The 24,800-nt window shown below is 43.2% G+C and overlaps 1 protein-coding gene across 1 annotated transcript in view; it reads left to right on the plus strand.

Moving 5' to 3' along the window:
* Window positions 1–24,404, plus strand: part of LOC124722403 — a 439,721-nt gene extending 415,317 nt beyond the window's left edge. Inside the window, exon 4 of the mRNA XM_047247572.1 lies at window positions 24,353–24,404. Within this exon, the coding sequence (XP_047103528.1) occupies window positions 24,353–24,404 (52 nt within the window). The remainder of the gene's footprint in view (window positions 1–24,352) is intronic.
* The last annotated feature ends 396 nt before the right edge of the window (window positions 24,405–24,800 follow it).

Genomic DNA, 24,800 nt, shown 5'->3' on the forward strand with positions numbered 1-24,800 from the left:
CGGTTGTTTTCTGAGAAGTTAAATGATATCAAAGTGCCAGTATAGAGTGACAGGCAACGCTTAGTCCGAAATTGGCGTCAGACAGGATCTGTTTGGAACAAGTCCAAAAACATTACGAAATACACCCGCACACCAGAAAATTTGGCTGCAGTTCGTCAGAGAATGCTTCAAAGTCTTACCAAATCAACCCGACGCTTGTCGCAAGAGACCAGCATATCATGTCGAACATGTGGACGAATACTCCACCTGGATCTGCACATGCATCATAAACGAGTGTCTGTTGTTTATGCATCAAAACAAGATGGTTCAAATGGCTCTGAGCACTATGGGACTTAACAGCTATGGTCATCAGTCCCCTAGAACTCAGAACTACTTAAACCTAACTAACCTAAGGACAGCACACAACACCCAGCCATCACGAGGCAGAGAAAATCCCTGACCCCGCCGGGAATCGAACCCGGGAACCCGGGCGTGGGAAGCGAGAACGCTACCGCACGACCACGAGATGCGGGCTATCAAAACAAGCAGATGCTCCTCAGCGCCCCAGTTTTGTGAGTCGCTGTTCACTCAGATAACAGTGAATGGCTTGGACATGGATCTGTTCTTTATGCCTGATGAAGCCTGGTTTCGCCTGAGGGGTTATGTCAACTCACAGAATCACAAGTTCTGGGCAGCGAAGAATACGCGTAGCTTCCACGAATCAACGTTGCATGATCCGAAGGTTGGGGTTTCGTGTGCAGTGTCTGCACGTCGCATTATTGGTCCCATCTTCGTTCACCAGACGCTGATTTCGGCGCTTTACATTGCCAACATTCTGAAACCATTTGTGGCAGCATTAACGGAGGAGGGAAAGACCTACAGTAACTTCCAACAGGATGAAGCAACTGCCCATTCAGCCGGCCAAACTTTGGACCACATGTACACAATTTCACGGCTGACAGATTTCTCAGCAGACGTCAGTTGGTCGAGGTCCTAGCTGACCACACAGGTCACCTGATCTTTCAGGGATTTTCACCTGCCTCGAGATGACTGGGTGTTTGTGTTGTCCTCATCATTTCATCATCATTCATGAAAGTGGCGAGATTGGACTGAGCAAATGTTGAGAATTTGTACGGGCGCTGATAACCACGCAGTTGAGCGGCCCACAATCCTATCATCATCGTCATCACCTGATCTATCAGCGTGTGATTATTTTGTGTGGGGACCGTTCATGTCTTAGGTGTATCGCAACAAACCTCGTAGTCTTCATGAACTACAGCAGAATATTTCGGATGTGATTGCAGCATTTCTAGCAGTCCAGCTTCGGTCTGCCTTCACCAGCTTGCTGACCAGTGGCCAGAAGTGCCAAGAGGTAAATGATGACCACTTTCGACATCTGCTACAGTTAGGTTAGCGCTGTATTTCATTTGCGCTGCTGTGGTTCTTTGTACGCTGGAACTCTGTTCTCCAGGATACTTTTATTTGCCCGACCCTGTATAAAATAGCGTCTATTTCACCACAAGAAGCATTTAAAGCTGCAGCTACTAAACTAACATGGAGTTTTGTTCAGAGGTAGATAAATTCGGCATTAATATATATGACTGCGAACAATTTCACGTCGCTGAAAAATTCCCCACATGCAGGTAATATATCCACTCACCGTTGTTCCCAAGCGTGGCTGCAGAACCTTTTCTGGTTGTGAAAGTTTAATGTCCTGTGGAAGACGACTGCATTACGGTGGGAATAGTAGCATAGTTTTCACAAGGATCCGGGACTCATATGGCTGTGTGCTCGTCGAAGGAGTCATTATTATATATTCCAGGAGGCATTGTAGGTTACCGCGAATCATCTAGGAGGCAATAACTTTGTGTCATACCCTGTCCTCGAGACTGATGACGGTTTACACCGTTATGTCCATTACACATCCCAACATCCCAATACGACTTCCTTCCGCGTGGATCGCGATGGAATACAGTTCAGTATGCTCTATTCCTTCTTCCGGGATTAATGTGTGTCTTCGCAAAATGTACATTTAATGGAGTCAGTGGTATCAGCCATGAAGTTCAATGACGGTAGCTACTTGAACATGAAATAAAAACTCTACATCTCTTCAACCTCTAAGCATGTGATGTGAATGTTCAAATGTGTGTGAATTGCTAAGGCACCAAACTGCCGAAGTCATCGGTCCCTAGACTACACATACACACACATGCCCGTGGGTGGACTCGAACCTGCGGCGGAAGGGGCCGCGCAATCCGTCACATGGTGCCTCAAACCGCTCGGCCACTCCGCGCGGCTAGTGAGGTGAAGATCAAAACGATAAACATATTTTCGATGAGAGTAAGGTCAAATACCACTCAAGTTTTAGTTTTTCTGGTTCCCTTAAATCACTTCGGGTGAAAGCTTGAACAGTTCCTTCAGCAAGTCCGCGACCGATGTTCTCTCGGATCATTTTTCAGTTGAGCTAGCCCTGCTCTTTAATGACCTTGATGCCGATAGGACACCCAACTAGTCTTTCCTTTTTTAAGTGATAGAGACTGAAGGTTCTCACTGTTCAAGTTACGTTGAAAATACCTTTACGTTTACCTAATTCGACCTTCTAGCCAAGGATGAGGCGGAGACAAGTTGATGAGCAACTAGCTTGTAGCATTGCTCCTCGGTGTGAGTTACCTATCACATAACGGAATGTCGGCCATGTGAGATCGGTGAGTGTAGCAACATGGCCGAGGCTCGGCGCAGCGGTAACTAAATTTTCACTCGGCGGAGAGAAATTTACTACCGTTCCGATCCGGCGCGTATTTCTGCGCGCGGCCTTTCTTACACGAATTGCCGCAACGGCGGTGGTACGGCGATGACGCAACCGCATTCCCACGTCAGATTGAGAATGGCTGCAAGCGGACCACAGGGTCTGCGGCCCGAGCCGAGTACACCCCATGATTCTCTCCAATACGGCGACTCCTATTGCACGTTCCACACTTTTCCACGCTTAACGCTTCATCCATTTTCATACATAAACGATTTGTTCATTGAGAATATTTTAGACATTTTGGAACTACATCCTGGTGTAGCTATGAAGTCAAAAAAGGGACAGAAGTAAGATCAGCTCATTCAAGCGATTTGCCAGTTTTCTCTATGTGGATAGTTTCTTAAGGCCGCAATACCTGTCCATGGGAAGGTATCAAACAATTAAGTGACTAGTTCGCTGGTTTTGATGTGAAAGTTATGTCTCCGTTGTAAATGTAGCCTCTCTGCCATCACAGAATTGGAGAAAACTCACGAAGCCACGAATTAACAATGACTGCATGCTTACCAAAAGTTAAAAATATGAAGTTCCTAACATCGGAGGGTATCAAAAAGGATAGTCTGAAGATTCTCCTGCAACAAAACATGAGATGATTATTGTTCTGCTACTGTAAAGACAGACTTACGCCATTGGTTTTTCCACAGCCTTGATGCCATTCTAAGAGTTTCAGCTTCTCCTGATGCCTACTGTTGCTGCACTTCCTCTCCTGATGTCTTTAATTAGGCCCCTCCTTCTAGAATCATGCACATCTCATTCTAGAGACAGTCTAACAATACTTCCTTCTTCACCGCTTAGAGACTGTGCAATCAACACACACTTCATCTGGTGAATACGAATAGCTATGGTAGTTTGATTCGCTGTGACCGAGAGTTTCTAGACATGTTTGATTTCAGATCATAGTAAGTCGGAACGATCTGGGGGTTGTAAAGATGAACAAGTTTCGAAATTATTTGCTGGACCCAGCAGCCTCAGTTACACAACCGAGCCGTTGCGACCTTCCCCGAACGTATCGAGGGGTTTCTGCAATCAGTGGCGCGATAGCACGCAGCTGCCTGGAGTCTGGGTTGTTTTCAAACTAGAGTGTGAGAATGTCAGGGCGATTTGCTACATTTACGTCCAGTCACAGTCATATATGACTACTATGAATGTTCGGCGTTTAGGAGAGTATAATTGCTGGATTTACAGCTCTGCACTTAGGGAGTAAATAAGAGAATCTGTCATTTGCGAAAGGCATTCAGAAGACCAGCGACCAGAAAGGGGAATCCTTGTTGCACTATGGCGTCATATGTTCCAAGCTGTGTAGCTTTGCTACAGCTGAGAGACTATTAAGTCACTAGCAGCTATTTTGCCAAATAATGACGCTGTTGGAGAACCGTGACCGTTTTATAGTACAGAATGTTGAATGTACACCGCTTTGATCTTCTATATAATAAAGTAAATCAGAACCAAATTCTAACTGGTTGCTGCTGTATACTGTCAACATTCTGCTACGTTGCAGAAGTGAATGCAGTACTCGTTTCTCAACAACAGGCTGCTGAGAACAAAGTTAATCGTTGAGAAGTGGGTAGAGGATTAAGTAAATCCTTTGACTCCGCGTGGAAGTTGTAAGGATATTTGATGCATGTTTAAAAAAATATCTCTTTCGGAGTGGCTGCGACAATTATAAATGTGCCAGCACCACATACGAAGATGGCAAGAAACATGAAAACTGGAACATGTAGCCTCATTTCTAAAACATATATTAAGAGAGAGCAAGAGCTTGCTACCATTTTCACACACTTGCGGATTGTTTAGTGGTTTTAAGAACAATGAAGTAGAATTGTAGCGTATAACTGTTTAGAGAGCGTTCTTCAGCGTCGCAGAGACAAACCTGTACTAGAATTGTAAATGGAAGTCGACATCGCAAACTTGGGAGCGAAAAACCATTTCTTTCATAAGTGTGTCTGAGGTACAGATTTCTACTGTTTTTGTTGGTCTCCGTAAAATGTTACGTACGTAAGAGTAGATAAAATTATTAGAATGATTTGGAGAATATAAAAATTACAAATTGTGCAAAATGGACATACCGACAGAATACGAAGAAATATAAAAATATAATTTAAACATTTGTCTTTTTATGTAATTGCATCATTGTGTTAGTATAAGGATCAGCAGCTCAATATGTCTGTAATTTATGAACTAAGGTTTCCGTCAGAGTTGCAGATAGTATTTTTATTAGTGACTAGTTTCGCCGTGCGGGATTAGCCGATCGGTCTCAGGCGCTGCAGTCATGGACGGTGCGGCTGGTCCCGGCGGAGGTTCGAGTCCTTCCTCGTGTGTGTGTGTGTGTGTGTGTGTGTGTGTGTGTGTGTGTGTGTGTGTTTGTTTGTTTGTTTGTCCTTATGATAATATATGTTAAGTAGTGTGTAAGCTTAGGGAATGATGACCTGAGCAGTTGAGTCCCATAAGATTTCACGCATATTTGAACATTTGACTAGTTTCGAACTTTTTGCTCATTCTCAAACCACCACCTATGTTAGAAGATAAAATGTTATTGACATTGGTTTTAGAATGAACGAAAAGTTCGAAACTAGTCACTAATAAAAATATTATTTGCAATTCTGACGGAAAACTTAATTAATAAATTAAAAATAGATTTTTGACCAAATATAGGTATACAGGTTATACAACGTACCACAGTGGTTTAGGGGAACTCAAGACGAACAATTTGTTGTAAGTCATTTGTGGTCAATCAAGCCAGGACACAACCTCAAATTGGCCTATAAAATCCACCTAAGATACGCCAATTACGCTCCGCGCGAGATCTTGAATTCTGCAAAAAATAATTGTGCTTCCAATTCGATTTCAACTTAACACTTACAAGCACAGTAGACTCGTATAAGAGGGCCAGAGAAACAAAATTCTGCAAACTTAACCCTGTTAAAATTCACTAAGTCGTAAGGTAAAATGTGCTCCAATGTCAATTTTAAAATTTTTAAAGCGCACGACTAAGCCGTTGGCATGAGAGACTGAGAGGATATTCAACATCTGGCGCGGCGAGCATGCGTTGTACCGTTGTGGCTTTTGTAGGCAAATTTGAGATTGTTTCCCGGCTGGACAGACCACAAGTGTCCTGCATCAAAATGTTTGTCTCGACTTTTGCTACACCACTGTCATATGCTGTAAGCAGTTACAGTTCACTCTCTGTTTATACAGACTGACAAAACGTAAAAATGTAAGTTGATAAGCGTAAGATTAGTTGCAGTGTTGCAAATACTTTGATTATGGTGTATATTTCCTGCAAACTTTTTGCATTTAATTAACGCCCGTCGGCGGTTCTGCCTTCTGCGAATAGTGGGCCAACAGGTCGGAAATCAAACGAGTTAGAGCCCTAGCCGCCAAGTATTGGGACCTCACTGCTAATAATTGGCCCTCCCCGGTGGCACACATTTATTAATATTCATACATGTGATCGTGTCGCTCACCGTAAGGTGTGTTTTTGTTCGCACCGGTGGCCCGAGCGGCGGCCCCGTGAAGCTGAGGAACGGCTGGAAGGAGAGGGGGGAAGGGGGTGAGACAAGTAAAAATCGTGTAGAAAACGAAACATCAAAAAAAGGGGAATAGTGAAGGAGAGGGGAAGGGATGGCGGGTGGGGGGGGGGGGTGAGAGGGGAGCAGCGTGCTGTCGGGCGCGGCTTAATCACACGGAGAGTGCGCCAGCGCAAAAAACGCCGCCGCAGCAGCAGCAGCAGCAACAGCAGCGGAGGGCCACGCCGGCCCACCGTCATGCAGTCGCACACGCAGACGCCCCCGCCGGACTCCACGTGCTGGTGAGCGCCCCATACTCACCTCAGTCGCCTTCTATACGCGCAAATTACTACCGACATTTTTTCAATCAGCGATGTGTGTATTTACGACCCCAACGGTGCGGAAACGTAGGGACTGTACTCTGCTGTTTCGGATAAAAGAGAGATGTTCTACATCTTCCAGGAGGACTAACCAGTTCTGGAGGTTTCTATTTGACAGTTCCGTGTTAAAAACTTTTTATAACCGAATATCCAGTTTTTAGTGTGTGTGGAGGTACGGCTGCTTCGAGTCGACACGTACATTTCGGATCCGAGAGCTTAATCTCATGATCACTGGCGTGATTCCGGTTTCAGGTCTACTGCTGTGACAACACGAGTGTTTAAAACAGTGTTTATAGCGTACGGCAGCAACCAGTCTGCTTTGCTGAAAATGCACCGTTACCGGTTTCAGCTTCACACATTCAGCGTCAGATGCTTTTTTTCAAATCATCGGTTTTATGTCGTTTTGACAAAAAACTTGAAAACTTTCTGGTGATGAATCTGTAATTTACACAGCGGTAATAGTATCTTTTCAATAAAATAAACCGAAATCAAATTGTGGTTGGTTGCTATTGTGCACAATAAACATTATATGTCATATAATAGTCATGGCAACTGAAGAAAACTTCGAAAGACAAGATCGCTGAAAAAGAAATTTATTGCTTGACCGGTGTGTCACCATCGGATCTGCAAGAGGAGGAACAAAAGTTGATTGGAAAATATTTTGCAATCATGATATCCTTATAGTGGCAGCACAGCTCTGTCGAAACTCGACATTCAATAAAATGACTTTTTTTTTAACAACCTTGACTTGTGATGTTTTCTTCACTTACCATACACTGCAGATCGCCCAACGGTTGAAAGTGTCAGGAAAATATATAACAGTCAAGGTTCTCCAATAATGTCATTGTTTGACAAAGTAGCATCCAAAACAATGCCGTATTCCTTTAGACATCTTGAATAGGCCGACGTGATTTGGGGGATTTCAGGTGGAAACGTTACTAATGCCTGCGGAGAATGATGCAGACGATTTTCTATCCTCATTTTCACGGATTCAAAAGTGTTCTCTTGTGTTTTTTGCGAACTTAAACACTTCCCAGTGCACATATTTTTACCTAAAGTGGAATTGAAGAAAGTGAGGTCGAAATAGAAGCTACAATTGTCCTACGTCAAGAAGTCACAAATTCAACACTCATGTATGATCAGTATATAAAGATATACCTAACATTTCGTCGACATGGATTATATCCATGGCATCATCAACTGCTGCTATATCTACTAATAAGCTCGAAGAGTTGGATTTTGTCGATGCATAATTGGAAATCACGGATTAATACCATTCATACTGATTACTAACGAATTTACTTTCAGTTTACTTTCACGGGTGACGACATAAGCTACATTCGTAACTCACATTTATTGTGCGACGGAAATTCTAATACCACCGTGGAGAAATATTTTCAGTATCACTTCTCTGTACATAATTGCTGCTTTGCGGCTGCCAGTCGTTTGACTGGTCCGGTTATCATATCGCATCGTCTTGCAGGAGTGCCACAGGGAGATGTCTTGCACAGGAAAATCAAGTCCTCGCATGTTACACGCTCAGATAATGTGCCATCTGACTCTTCATTCTACCATAGCAATGGGTCGGCCACACCATTTACGTTCATATTCCACATTATTCGTCCAAACTTACTTTATTAGACTTTATACTGCTCGGATGAATACAAAGCGAAGACAGCAAAGAAAATGCAATCGCAGGAGGGGACTCGTCAACAGTGTTACCCTCATAAATATACGCGAAGAGGTCTTCAGAAGAGCTGCGAATAATGTTGCGAAGAAACCTTGTAACTGTATTGAAGTTTTCAATGGGTTTTTCGAAGATTTCGTTTGAACTGTTAGCATTTAATTTCATGCTTTGTACTAAACAGTTATTTCAACAGTCATTTGATAGCGTTGGCTCATTAACGAACGTAACATGAACTGCGTTGTTAATGAGTTATGAGGCACTCCAATCTATGACGATAAGATTTACTGTATTGACACGTGGATTTGAATTGTAACAATTCCGTCTTATAACGTCCTGTGGTACACAGTCGTCATTAAGACCGATTCCAAGACACTGGCCGGCCGATGTGGCCGAGCGGTTCTAGGCGCTTCAGTCTGGAACCACGCAACCGCTAGGGTCGCAGGTTCGAATCCTGCCTCGGGTATGGATGTGTATGATGTCCTTAGGTTAGTTAGGTTTAAGTAGTTCTAAGTTCTAGGGGACTGATGACCTCAGATGTTAAGTCCCATAGTGCTCAGAGCCATTTGAACCAAGACACTGCATAGTGTGGCGTCATCCCTGAACGCTTCAGTGGACTACGCTGCAACCGTTGTCTCGCGTCGACAGCCATCTCTAACCCACCTCTTTCAGCACGACTTATCGGCGATTTATTAAACTACATCCCTTGTTGTAAACTGATGTAATAGTTTGACGAATAATTGAAGGGATGTGCTTTCCGCGGGTAACGTTTAGCCCTCATAGCAAATCATTTGAATGAGGTACCTTCATTGCGTGTTTTCGCTGAGTCTCCGAGCTGAATCTTCTTTTGTGCCTAAATAGTTGAAATCCAGACGTTACAGCAGGCAGTTGCTCCACCAGACGGGCTCTGCACTGTACCTCTGACTCTTTGTCATGGCACTGCACAGTTGGGGTTGCCGCTGATGGCTGCAAATTGTGCACTTTCAGAATGGCGACTTCGTCGTTGTTACCTGTTCCATATTGAAGTTGTGTACGTTGTTCACGTTATGATCTCCAGATCCTCGGAGTCCCTAAACTACTGCCTCTTTTCTTAAATGCTCATAAAAAATTACGTGCGTACCATAAGCAGTAAACTGCATTACCATCGACGCCGCATTTAGTTGCCAAACACATTGTATGTATAAACATTCCGGAGCACTGCTCAGAATTTCGTAAATGTTCTACGCCGCATTTGACAATTCCCTGGCGGCAGATGTTTGTGTTTTATCTGCATAACATGCACTGAGGAGCCAAAACATTTAGACCACTCCCCACCGCGAACCTTTATGCCGCTTGCTGCCTTTGCAGGCGTATGACACGTGAAGGGAAGTATACAAAGTGGTCCAAAACCGTCTGAAAAGCTTTTAAGGGTGTTGCAGGATAGGCAGTGCTGAGAAATAATTGTTAAGAAAAAATTCGATCCGTGGCGCCGTTTCCGATTTAGTTAGCACTAAAGTTAGCCGGTCAGGCCGATACGCTTGCTAATTCTAGTAGCCTAACAGAGACTTCCGAGAAAGACACATTTTAACTGGTAATCAGGATCTGAACAAGTGGTAACTCACGGACCCACAAATGTCTATGCATTACCGCATTTTAGAGCGTGCAAGTGCTTGCATTTGTGCGCGCAACGACCTCATTGGTTAACTTCACAGCTAAATATCACGAACCGGCACAACGTATTGAATTTCTGTGTTAACAGTTATTTCCCGGCACAACATATAAGCTGAGCAGAGACGAATGGCGAACCATTCTGGCGACTATAAGGGCAGCAGATGGAGAGATTCAGTGTGACATAAGTGACTTTGACTGGGGCAGCTTGTTACGACCCGGCGCCTAGGAGCGAGTTATCTTGGAAACGACGATGATGGTCGTCCATTCGCGTGCTGCTGACGTGAGCATCTATGGAAAGTAGTTGAAGGACAGTGACACCACAAATAGGCGACGAAGTGTTGCACGTCCAAGCCTCATCACAGAACGAGTTGGCAAGAGGATTGCACTATCCGTAAAGCTAGATAGGCGGCGATCTGTGGTAGATCTGGCGACACAAGACAATGCAGGCGCGGCAAAACGTTTTCGGAGTACACGTATTCCTACGTGTTCCCTTGTTGACCCATCAACATCGTCAACTGCGACTGCTCTGGGCACCGGGTCATCGAGATTGGACAATGTATCAATGGAAATGTACCTGTTGGTCGGATAAATCACGTTTCTTGTTACACAATGTCGACGGCCGTTCGAAACATGCACCGCGCGACGAACACACGCCGGCAGGAGCAGTATTGTGCTATAGCAGACATTATCTCGACTTGCTTCGGTCCTATTGAAGTAATCGAAGGCATCACGAGAACTGGGGACAACGTGGAAATTATTGCGTACCACGTGAATCCCTCCATCCTTGATGTCTTCCCCAACTGCGATGGCATCTTCCAGCAGGGTAACTGTCCGTATAACAAGGCCATAATTGTGTTATAGGGGCTTAAGTATCATGATGGTGAACTCCCGTTTCAGATTCTCCCAGTCTGAAACTGCCCGGGAATTGCGGGATATGCGTGATTTTCGTGTTGACGTCTGGTGCTACATACCTCCCGAAGCCTACCCAGGAGATTTAGAAACCATGCAAGGCAAAATCATCGCTTTGCTTTTTTCCAAAGATGGACGAATAGGGTTTTGTCTCATCAGTCCATTTTCAGTAAATTAGTTCGTCATAATGATGTTAATTCCAATTATTTCAAATTTGATGCATTCCGATATATTCAAATATACAGTACAAGTACTAATGTTACGTTCAGATATTTTTATTCTTTTTCTTCGAAGCGTCTGACAGGTTGCTGTTATATTTTGGCGGTAATTTTGTTATACGACTGATGTAGTGAGATCGTAAATATTTTGGTATCTGAGGTTCACTTTTTGACTTACAAGTACTTAAATTGCATCAGCAATCAACAGAAAATTTGGAATTAAGCGTGGTAGAAACACTTACACCACAGGCTTAGCGAAAACTCGAAACGCGTCTTACAGTAGCAATCGCTGCAGAAGGCGCAAATGACCCGTATAAGTTTCACTCAACTTGTAAGCTGTCAGATTGTCCAGACATCGTCAGAAACCGCCAAACGGGGCAATATATATTTATGGAACGTTACTAAGCCAGTGTGGTGGCCCATATCCACGATTAACACGCTGCACAAAGTCGGAGAGCTCTTTTTTCGGAAATATTGTTTTCTCCTTACCTAGGCCACCACATATTTATCGAATAGTTTGCTGTAACTTCTGTTTACTCTAACTTTAGTTATACCAAGAAGGACTTTTGCGACAGTAATTTGTATGGATCCTATGGGCTTTTCCTCTGCAGTTTCACGAAAGTTATCCATCTACAGCTACAGCTACACTCCAGAAGACACCTTACGATATGTGATGGAGAGTTCTTCTGTACCATTACCGTTTCTCCTCTTTCCCGTTCCATTCACGAATTGTGCGGGTGAAGAACGACTTTCGGTAAACCTCGAAATGAGGTGTAATTTCTCTAATTTTCTCTTCGTGATCATTCTGCGAGATGTATGTAAAGGAAGTAATATGTTGCCCTTTTCTTCTGGGAGCGTAGCCTCCCGGAATTTCGATAGTAAACCTCTCCGTGATGCATGTCCCCTTTCCTGTAGCGTCTGCCAGTGGAGTTTGATGAGCATATCCGTGGCGCTCTAACGCTTACTAAACGATCACGATCACGTCGCGAAACGCACCGCTCTTCTTTGGATCTTCTCTACCTCTTCCGTTAATATCATCTTTGCCATACTCGCGTGCAGTGCCTAAGAATAGGCCAAACGAGTGATTTAGAAGCCAGTTCCTTTGTGTATGAAATCCATTTACTGTTATTAGGTTTTTACATTTTAGCTCTCCAGTAGCCAGTTGGTCAACTTTTGACACACGTAACATCTTTAGTTCGAGATGACACGTATTGTACAGGGCCTGGATACATTATCGGCGGTGCTTAGCACTAAATGTCAACGACTAGGGCACGTGATTCAAATAAGCTACCAGGAGATGGACTCTTACCTGTGGGGCTGTGTTCTATAACGTGTCAGATAAGTCCGATGACACTGAATTACTAGTAATTTTGGAGCAAGGACATCATCTAGAATTCATTAACATGTTCTTCAGTTCATTGTATCACAGTTCTGGCCTAGTGCGTGCTGCAAGTTGCTTTTCAATGTGTGGAAGTCATCTGGTACAAACGCATTCAAGTCGTCAACAACCTTACTGACATGCTACAAAGCGTTTGTTGCCCTTCTGTCACAATACCAGGCCCCAGTAGAACGCCTCCTGTAGCACTCATATTTTTTCCAGCAGCCGATATATCGGAAGAGGACACATCCTGACACAACCACCGATGTGGCGTGACTGGAAACGTGATTACTCCGTCAAGGCAATTCGTTTCCATTGCTCTACTGGTTAATGACGATGTTTTCCTCGCCACTGCAATCGTAGTTTTCATGCCGCTGCTAAACGAAGACACGCTTACGGATCGTCAGCTGAATAGGCCACGTCACAGTACAGTGCCATGAACAGTGCGCTCTGGATTAATGTGAGTGGTCAAAAGTCACAGGAATGTTTGTCACATTTAAAGATGTGCCGTGTATGACAGCTGAATGTGTTACGGACAGATAGAGAGAAAGCTGCTAGTGATTTATACGATATCTGAGCAGTCTGTTGCAGACAGGTGTGTAGCGAACTTGGAGCAAGTCACGAGTAAACCGACTTGGAACATGGGATGATTATCGGTGCAAGACGCAGAGCCTTACGGAGCGATCGACGGCCTACTGCGGCCGACATCACATCCAGTACCTTCCCATGACCTTTGGCCACTCTCCAGTACTGCAGCCTGCCGTCGGTATGTCCACTCTAGTTACCTGTTATGATTTACAAAGCATGCAAACCTCCGATGTGTCCTTCCTTTGACGAAGTATAGACAGCCATCCATAGCTTTGTCATTCATCCGCTCCGAATACATACTGATTATAGCAACACGGGAATACTTGACGATATATGATGTTTCTGTGACTCTCGTCTCGACCAGTCGTTACACCATAATCTGCCTTTTCTTAAAATCGCTTCAACAGCTTACCCATTCTCTGTAGATGGATTCGAGCGAGTTGCTCCTCCATACTTTCTGCTCGTATTACGCATCTTTCCTATCACGTCGCACACCATCCAGATGGAGCAGATGTCCCAAACGGATTAGTCACTGCATCTGATGTTAAATCCAGATTCACATGAGGATTTGAACCAGACAGCTATCACCTACCAGAGCGGCTATTCTATCAACATCTGCACAGCTTTCCTGTGCGGAAAACAAGCTTTCAGCGGAAATCTGTTAATTGAACGTGTGCTATATTTACTACTTACACTTTACACACATGTTTTTGCATTCATTTACAGTGCACTTATCATTTATAATTTTTGTCTCTTCAACAACTGTAAGTAATAATGTTATTAATTTGACCTGATGACGCACCGAGACTGTGGAACGGAAATTCAAAGTCTGTGGTAAAAGTTATTGTGATACGCAGTAAGGCACCCAGTAGCCTGTATTCTCTCTCTCTATCTCTCCCTCTCTCTCTCTCTCTCTCTCTCTCTCTCTCTCTCTCTCTCTCTCTGTGTGTGTGTGTGTGTGTGTGTGTGTGTGTGTGTGTGTGTGTGTAACTTATACCTATATATACTACTCTCAGTATCGACGGAAAGTGACTTGTCCTTTTGATTCCATATTGCGCTGCATATATGAATATGTATCAATTTCCCATATTCATCGTCCCAAATATGGAGTTGGTTAGAAGCATTTTTGAAGTGCTAAAGTTCTTTAAGTACTTTATTGCAATTGATGATTATAAAAATCTAACTTACCTTGATTCCAGTATCGTACATTATCTGCTGATTCGTGGCATATGGCTGACTGATGTTTTTGGTATAATGCATCTAGTAGACGTAGTGGACTATAGTGGAACATTCCACTCAGAGAATTCAGTCTTGCACAGTTAACATTATTAGGGACAATATATCTGCATTTGAGGTGTAAGATTACTCCTAGTAGAAGTGAGTTTTCTGTCAACAAGACTAACGGAATATCAGTGTAGATGAGAGTATGATTCCAGCCAATGGTTCTCAAAGATTTACATCATTCCCTAAACCACATATATCACACGCTCAAAAAGACCTACCTTGCTCATACCTGGCGCCCAGTCACGCGTCTCTCAGTATTAAATGAAGATCTACGTTACGCAAACGATATCCTCCACGTTTAGAGATCCATTATTCATGGCTCACATATTGTGAAATGTTTATTCCTGCAGACAACTTGACATGATTGTTTATATCTGATAACAATGGTTAGTTTACTTCTCTTTTACTTCTCTACTATTTTCAACGTCAAATATTGTGTGGTAGAAAGAGGTGATGACAATTTGCCACATTCCTAACGTTTATTCAGTACCAGCCATACCAAATTTGGTTGTGTGTGTACCATAAAGTGTTATCAAAATGGTTCGAATGGCTCTAAGCATTATGGGACTTAAAATCTGAGGTCATCAGTCCCCTAGACTTAGAACTACTTAAACTTAACTAACCTAATAACATCATACACAGCCATGCCCGTGGCAGGATTCGAACCTGCGACCGTAGCAGTACCGCGGTTCCGGACTGAAGCGCCTAGAACCGCTCGGCCACTGCGGCCGGCTAAAGTGTTATCCCGTCGAGCTTTCCCCGTGAAGGAGTGAAAGCAATGGCCCAGTGTGTCATTTACCACTGTAGATATCAATGGGATCTGAATATGGACATGAGCCTTTAAGACACGTTTTGTGTCAGCTTCTAGTGACAAACGTGCGCCACTGGTCGTACAACCAATCACGTTCTTTGTTGTGTGCGACCTACAAAAGTTGCTAAGTATTTGTCGCAAAACAGCAAGACACTGCAAAAGGGCCACTAAATCTGTGAAATGTGTATTCACAGAGCCTAGTGGCATTGGTATCCATGTAGGGCAGAGAATTCAGCAATAGCCCGCATCTCGTGGTCGTGCGGTAGCGTTCTCGCTTCCCACGCCCGGGTTCCCGGGTTCGATTCCCGGCGGGGTCAGGGATTTTCTCTGCCTCGTGATGGCTGGGTGTTGTGTGATGTCCTTAGGTTAGTTAGGTTTAAGTGGTTCTAGGGGACTGATGACCATAGATGTTAAGTCCCATAGTGCTCAGAGCCATTTGAACCATTCAGCAATACAAGGGCAACAACAGTTTAAGAAGGTGGTAAGATATTCTTAATGTTGTATATGCTATTGAAGAATCCAGTTTGTCTTTTTAATAATAAGAAATAATTATAGTTTACACAGAAATATCTTCCATGTTTTATTCAATGTTATAAGTCGCTTTTCCAATGATATATTTCATATCTGAATATTGGTTTCGAAAACTTCTTCCCTAGAAACTTCAGTATTCGATTCGATTACTTAAGGGACATCACTCGACCTACATGATGTTATATAGTTCAGTATTTTGAGTCTATACTAATAGACTGACCGTTTGTGCCCTACTGGATGTAAGTGTATGCCACAGAAGGTCTGCGCAGCCTTATAATTTACGTCACCGACGCACAAGTAGACAACGGCAGGACACGGAACACCGGAGACTGAGACAGTGTTAAGCACTTGCCTCCTCATATCAGATGCAGGGCAACTGCGAGAGCTGTGTTCACACGCACGTATCGAATTCGAAACAAGTTTAGATGTCTTACTCACAGCTGTCTTCCTGGCACTGCCTGGCGTCACTGCCTACTGGCACAGGTGCCAGGATACGCAAGTTCGTTTACATCCATCTGAATAAGGCAACACCAAATGACTGTCTGCTACCGTGCCAAGAAAAATCGAGAAGTGACATGGTTACTAACACCTTGTTGAGTTCTTCCTCGTTTGCCAGGAATTCAAATTTACTACTGGCCTCACGGATGTTTAACAATGTACTGCTCTTACGAAAACAGAATTACAAATTTAACTCGTAGTACCTGACAATTGCTACACGTGTACCAGAGCGTCCTATTTATCTTTTTTAGACCAATGTCTTATAAAGGATTTTACGCTTCAAAACTAATTTGTGTGCCATTGTTAACTAGCAGATATAGGGGGAAGTGCAGAAAACTCTGATTTGCCTTCGCAATTCGCACACTTCGGCACCTTTTCTGAGGGATATTAATGTGTCTTAAGTGTTACTGTAGATGACTTCTGTGACTGCTTCTGAAGTGCAACGTTGTGTTTCTGTTACAGATATTGGAAATGTATGAAAAGGTACGGGGATCATAGTTTTCTCCTCTTGATACAGAACAACATGGCTGACAAATTTAACGTCTGTATATGGCTGATACTTTACCTTTACAAGTCTCCAAGACATCCTACTCTGTACGAAAGTGCAGAGAGATTTGAGAGGGGAAGGATGGGCAGAATTTAACATCTTATCGACATCGACGTCAAAGACAGGACATTGTTCTGTTGGACAAGAGTTATGGAAAGGATCTGACACAAGCTACACCTGGGGACCACTGTGGAATTCGCCCAAGGTGGTAGGGAAAGGCAGGGAAACCTACTTCGAAAATATCGGGCCAGGATTTTGACAGTGGCTGCTCCGAACTGAGTCCATGATTTTGATTGATATGCAACATCACATAATGGTGAAAATTGTAATCAGTCTGGTTGTCAGGATCTCTACGCCACCACCGCTCTGTTCGTCAGTCCCCCTTTAGCACCGGAATCCGATCAGCCTGCCACTGGTTCGAACACGAATGCCTCATCGCGATATGGCAACCTCGGGTGCAGGCTCAGACATCTACAACTTGTTCACGGTCTGGTAACTAACGAAAGCAATACACGCTCACATGTCAGCGAATTTACTGTTAAATGGGACAAGGTTGTAGAGTGAGGAATATTTAATAGTAATTTTGGGAACAATCCATGACTCAATTACAAAAAAAAGCAGCTTCCGGATTGTATGGAAAAAAATGGAGATCAGGCTGCTGACCACACACTACATGATACAGCTTTTTTCTTCTCGTTGCATGCCAACAAAGCCGTACTTTGATGTTTGCAAAAATAGTCAAATGACAGTTAGTCGGACATTCTGTGTAGTGATTGCTTGCCTCGCGTTGCACAGAAGCTTACTGCACCATGCTTTTGACACCACTCGTCACAAGAGACTTCTAATCATACTGCATGACTATGAAGTACGCTTCACTTGTGTGATTGGATTCATTATTTCCCGTCAGAAAGGTCACAGTACGTAGTAATCGACGGAAAATCATCGAGTAAAGCAGAAGTGATAAACGGCATTCCTCAAGGAAGTGTTCTAGGTCCTCTGCAGTTCCTAATCTAATCTATATGAACGATTTATGGGACAATTTGAGCAGCCCTCATAAGATTGTTTGCAGATGATGCTCTCATTTACCGTTTAGTAAATTCCTCAGAAGATCAAAACCAATTGAAAAATGACTTGGAATCGACATCTGTATGGTGCGAAAAGTGTCAATTGTCCTGAATAAGGAAACGTTTGAGGTCATTCACATGAGTAAGAAATGAAATCTGTTAAATGTTATTTAGATGATAAATTACACAAATTTAAAGGCTGGAAATTCCACTAAATATCAAGAAATCTCAAATACGAACAAATGTTCAAATGTGTGTGAAATCTTATGGGACTTAACTGCTAAGGTCATCAGTCCCTAAGCTTCCACACTACGTAACCTAAATTATCCTAAGGACAAACACACACACCCATGCCCGAGGGAGGATTCGAACCTCCGCCGGAACCAGCCGCACAGTCCATGACTGCAGCGCCTTAGACCGCTAGGCTAATCCCGCGCGGCACAAATACGAACGACTGAAATTGGAATGATTACATTTCCTAATAGCGGTTCTAGGCGCACAGTCCGGAACCGCGCGACTGCTACGGTCGCAGGTTCGAATCCTGCCTCGGGCATGGATGTGTGTGATGTCTTTAGGTTAGTTACGTTTAAGTAGTTCTAAGTTCTAGGGGACTTATGACCACAGATGTTAAGTCCCATAGTGCTCAGAGCCATTTGAACATTTCCTAATGTTGAGGGGAAATTCATGCCAGAGACTACGTTTTATTGGCAGAACACTAAAAAGATGCAGCAGGTCTACTAATGTGGTTGCTTACACGACGCTTGTTCGTCCTCTGCTGGTGTACTACTGTGCGGTATGGCATCATCACCAGATAGGACTGACATCGAAAAAGTTCAAATAAGGGCAGCGCGTTTTGTCTTGTCGAGAAATTGGGGAGTTAGTCACGGATGTGATAAGCAAGTTGGGGTGGCAATCACTAAAACAAAGGCATTTTGCGTTGCGGGCAGATCTTTTTACGAAATTTCAGTGACAAACTTTCTCTTCTGAATGGGAAAATATTTTATTGTTATCAACTTACATCGGGAGAAATGATCATCTCAATAAAATCAGAGTTTGTACAGAAAGACTTACGTGCTCTTTTTTTCCCACGCGCTGTTAGAGAGTGGAATGGTAGATAAATAATCTGAAGGTTGTTCGAGGAACCCTCTGCCATGCACTTAAGCGTGAATTGCTGAATGGTTAAGCAGATATAGATGTGGATGTTTTACGACGTTTTTTGAACACTGAGCTCGTAATATAGAGAAAACCTTATATCCATGTGCGTAATAAGAATGGCTCTGAGCACTATGCGACTTAACATCTATGGTCATCAGTCCCTTAGAACTTAGAACTAACAAACCTAAGGACATCACACAACACCCAGTCATCACGGGGCAGAGAAAATCTCTGACCCCGCCGGGAATCGAACCCGGGAACCCGGGCGTGGGAAGCGAGAACGCTACCGCACGACCACGAGCTGCAGACTGTGCATAATAAGAGCTAAATATTTGACATACGAGTATATCAAATATCTGGACATGGATTCTAAGTTCTCCTCAAAGTTTATCGTGCCTTTGTACGAAAGTTATAGCTTTTACATGTGTGCGATTGCTACGTCATAGCTAGATGGAAAAACAGTACCGAAACTAATCCAGGTGAAAGTAAAAAGTTGCCTACGAAAGCTTCAAGTCTTTCTAAATAACACATAGTGTTTACTTAGCAATGGATCTCTTTTCTTTCGAACCGAGTTTTCTTGTATCCGAAGTCAGACGCAAACATAGTGAACGTAAACATTAGTGTCCACCATTTTTATCCTTAGTCTATTCCATGGTTGAGCTTGTCACGTATCAATGAAGCAGACCTCGATGTTGTACTGTATAAAGTAAAACTTCTCCTCAATTAAGTAAAAGTTATGCATCTTACATATAATGTGAAAAAACTTTAGTAACTTACAAAATCATGAATATTTTGCTTTACTATAAGATAAATATGTGGAATTTCTACGGGAGATCCTCTCTGCCGTGTGATGATGGCGGTGAAATTAATCATTCACTAAAAAAAGGTGTCGCTGGTTGCGGTTTTTTCTTCAGTGATTTTTCCCTAAACAGCTTCGACTTTCTCAAAATATCATTGATAAAGCAAAATTATCTCGATCATTTCTAAATTTCTTCATAGGTTAACAGGTGAGCCGTAGATGGTTTGCTTGGACTTTTTGTGATTGCTCGTAGCTGACGGGCTGTGGATCGATAAGTCTGAGAGCAGGTGTGGTGCAGAGCGCCGAGTGCAGAGCTGAGAGCGCACACTCATGGTCGCGTGACCCTTCGCTGGGTGGGCCCACACTCCCACGCCTTCCTTTTCGTTTTTGCTCTCAGCTACTAGTCTCTGCAGCGCCTCTTGTATTCGAGAGCTCGTAGTCAACACTTTTTATCAGTTTCTTGTCCCGTCAGCAGCGTGATAATTAGAAATCGAGTACTCGCTCAGAATTGATTGTAGTTGGGGAAATAACACGCTCTATCTTTGTGCAACTGCCTATTCCAGCTCTCTGCAGCAGTTAAGAAATTATAAATACCCTTGGAGTCGAGCATAAATATGGAAGGAAGGTAACCCCCTACAACTGAATGTAGTTTCTGTTATTAAGGTGGCTTGCTTGCACACAGCAATTGCACAGCCCCGTCACAGGGCATAATATGTTTAGTCAGACTACGGTAAAACGAATACAACACAAATTAAGAAGAATTTACAAGAATTTATCAAAGGAATTAATTGACTAAATAACTTGAATTTGAAGAGAATGCATTGTAATGAAGTTCGAAGTTCACTTTCACTAATCAGTCTTTGAACACTAGTCTAGTACTGACTCCAGTGAATGACGATTAAATTTTATTTGCGTGTCTGGAAGAACAGGCATTATTGACGATTCACAGCTGTACGAAACACTTCGAAATGTTTTCGCTGACAGCGAGTTCCTTCGTATCAGCTGTATTAGGTATAGATAAAATGTACATTAGTGACAGATATAAATTTGTGCTGGATCTGAACTGGAACCAGGTATTACCGCTTAACGCGAGCGGTCGGCTTAGCACTTCGGACATCCGTACAAGCTCCCTGAACCGACCCAACTTGATGACTGGGTGTTGTGTGCTGTCCTTAGGTTAGTTAGGTTTAAGTAGTTCTAAGTTCTAGGGGACTGATGACCATAGATGTTAAGTCCCATAGTGCTCAGAGCCAACCGACCCAACTCTCCTTATGTCGCATTGTCTAGTCCCTATGTCATAATCCACTACTGACATGGAGAATGAGACTACGACGAATCGAGACCATAGTTGTTATCGACGTATGGCCACCTAGGCATACGACGACGACAACATTGGTCTGGATTCGTCGTAGTCTTATCCTCCTTGTTGATGGATTCCAAGTAATGATACGAGCATTGGGTGACACAGTGGACTATGACATATGGATGTAGACAGTGTGACATATGGAGATTTGGGACGATCTGGAGAACGTGCACGGAGAGCTGAAGTTGTTGAGGGGACCACTCCGGATAAGCGGAGAAGTCAGGTTCGAGTCCCGCGCCCGCACACATTTTCATATGTCACTAACGGGTAGTGCACATATAACTAACACAGTTGATGCGAAGGAATTCGCAGCCAGCAAATGTATTTCGAATGATGGCAAATGCAACTAGCAGAAGGTCCAGTCTGGGTGGCGACTTTACGTAGTCCTGATGTGGTTTTGAGACTCGGTGTTGCTGTCGAAATGTCTGTTGATACCCTCTCTGAGTGGACCTGCGTGTCCGTTGACATCTACCTTTGGCGGATGGATGCTCACTTGGAAACTACTTGCCGGCCAGAGTGGCCGAGCGGTTCTAGGCGCTACAGTGTGGAACCGCGCGACCGCTACGGTCGCAGGTTCGAATCCTGCCTCGGGCATGGATGTGTGTGATGTCCTTAGGTTAGTTAGATTTAAGTAGTTCTAAGTTCTAGGGGACTCATGACCTGAGAAGTTAAGTCCCATAGTGCTCAGAGCCATTTGAACCATCTGAAACTACTTGCGTGACATTAGGCGGAAGCATAACACAGTCTGTGCTGTGTGGGATCTATGTAGCGTCTGACCATAGCTATATTGCGCCTTCTGGAGGCTGTCCATGCCGTGTGGCACTCTCTCCATATAGTGTTCTTCTGGAGGACACAGAAATATCCCAAGATGGACGGACTCGCTGAGATGCGAATCCAGCACGCTGCTTTGAAACACCCCACTCGTTACCAGACAGTACTACAACTTTAGTGGTATATAAAGTGGGTTTCTTCGTATTTCATTACATTATTATTGTGCATATTGTTACACGGACTTTCCTGTGACGTCGCATACGCTAAATTGTGTTAATGAAGTTGTGATCGACCAGTAAGTAGCGCAAATGAAGTATGATGATGAGAGAGTTTTCTACATCAAAAATTAATTGATGTAGGAGAGGAGAGATGGTGCAGATCCTTGTCATCAGTTTGTGTTCCATTGTAATAGGTGAAATACAAATCTCTCTTCAGTGTCTCATGGCGTGAAAGCGTAAGAGACAGGTGATGGTAATCTACTCGTGTGAGACATTATGCTCAGTGACCTCTGTCATGCTGATAGAGAGGAATGACTGAATGGGAGTACCATAAGCATGCTAACAACACGGGGAGCACCATAAGCAAGCGAAACAATACGAAAACAACACTGAATTGCACATTTACGTATTGCAGCCATCTGCACGATACAACTGATGCCACAGCCACAGGTGGATGAAGGCAAAGGTAACTCAGATATATCGACTAACACTTTGCCATGAACACTTGCGCTGTGTACCCCAACTTTCTGCTCACACAAAAAACCACTTGATTTCACTAGAATATTCATTCTTTGGCAAAAAAATTCAGGTTCAGTATTCCAAAGTGTTACACCGAATGGAATATGACCGAAAATTATGTAAATTTGGTTTGCAAGATAGCTGTCTAGAGCGATATTTAGAAACACATAGGACACAATATTCGCACAGTCCAGTGAAAAGTTCACCAAGTGTATGAAAGACGTCCTTTCTAATAATGAAACTTAATCACCCCTAATCAACAAAACCATATATCTGTAACGACATATCTTCAGTTTCTTAATAAAAACAATATCTCTAAGCATTACAGTGTTCCACTTCAGCATGTGTGTTAGAAATTTAAGTCATGGTTTTCTTTTTGCACATATATGAAGAAAGTTAGGGCTGAAATTTGGACTCTGTTGATGAGTCACGAAAGTACCATCACCACAAAAAAAAAAAACAGGCAACAACAAATAGCCAGTTCTGAATCATACAGAAGGTTTCACTTATAATTCTATACTGTCGCTCATGCATTACAAGAAGTATGTTCTTACAGAAACGCCCCTACGAAGCTTCTGAATTGAATTTCACCTCGAATGATGATTTCGTCATCTGTGCGTGTACTGCGATTACTGATGTAAGGCTCCAAAATGAGTTCCCTCAAATAGGACTAAAATTATCCACCGTCCACACCTTCAAAAGTTCTATATATTAATTATGTCAACAATTTCTCGCATACAACGACAGACTGATAGCATCGATACCATCGTCAGTCACCGTTCGAACAGAGGACTGTAGAAAGGTATGTGGTGCCTCCGCATTCACTATTAAAATTTTTGAGATACTTTGTTTTATTTTCATTGGCTGTTACTCAGCTCAGAAGCTTTAAATTATCGGTGAAACGAAAAATTACTTTGTTAAAATGACAAATTTAGGTTTTCCGTGGATGTACTTCCTTCTTAGTTACCTTGACGTACATTTTTCTCTGCATAATACTACATCAGTCTAGAATATATTAGCAGAGGCTGATTTGTGTGAAAACAGTATCACTCAATCGCAGCAATAAACACTCCTTTAATTTCTAAGCCTTCATTTCTAACTTATGTAGTGATTGTAGAATTTAGTTAGCTATTTTCGGGCTAGGTTTGATCTTTAATATCTCTATCACTTTACGAGTCTGTTATGATTAAAAACCATACAGTGACGAAACTTTGCCCGTTTCTTTACCAGAGGTTGCTGTGTGTTGAATTACAATTGTTCAGCAACGTATTGTATCCTAGCGCTCTTGCCCTCCATCTCCAGTTGCCTATATTCGCAACACAGTGTCTCGTGTTATCTGCCCGTTGCAATATATGTTCATGTGTTGCCGCGGAAGGTTGAAGGTATCTCGTTCAGATGACACAAAATAAGACGAGAATTAAGGGGGACACGCACGGTATGACTGGGAAAGGACACAGTAGGGATTTTCCCCGAGCCAAATAAAAATATTTCACAATTCTTAATTCAGTACTTTGCATGTACGAAAAGAACGTATTCCATAGCTATTCAGCAGTAACAGCTTTTTTAGTGACGTATACATGTTTTTTGTACAAGTATCTTTAGGGCTTTCAATGCAATTTAGGTTTTGATTTCGGTAACGGACGGGAAATTCACGATGAGCCAATTGCTAATGGTGTGGGTACTTGCTTCTCTTGCAGGAAACACTCCGTAGACGATGTGAGCAACCCCACGTCCGTGAACGCTCGGTAAGTGAAGCTGCATCGCTCTGATTTTTCTTACCGGTGAAGCTTGTGCGGCAGCGAAACACTCATCAGTGTACTGTGCGAAATTGAGGAAAACAGCCAGTTCCGTAGTTGATAGATGAGATGAATTCTCTTGCCTGATCTCTGCATGAAGACAACACTGGCAAGAGAGAGGAACAGTTAGAATAAATGCTTGCGACTTACTCGCAGATACCGAATGTCTAATTGAAAGTTTGTATAACAGTACAGAAGTACAGCTGTCCCCAACCCAAAAGTTGGTTCGAACAGTGGAAGGAATGGTCCTATCGGATTCTTGCTCTTGCCTTCCAACCACACTGGAAATGACTTACCCAGTCAGTTGTAGGGGGGACCTACATTACATCGTGCACTCTGAAGAACGGTG

The sequence above is a fragment of the Schistocerca piceifrons genome, chromosome X, assembly GCF_021461385.2.
Source record: "Schistocerca piceifrons isolate TAMUIC-IGC-003096 chromosome X, iqSchPice1.1, whole genome shotgun sequence".
In the NCBI taxonomy this organism is placed as follows: Eukaryota; Metazoa; Arthropoda; class Insecta; order Orthoptera; family Acrididae; genus Schistocerca; species Schistocerca piceifrons.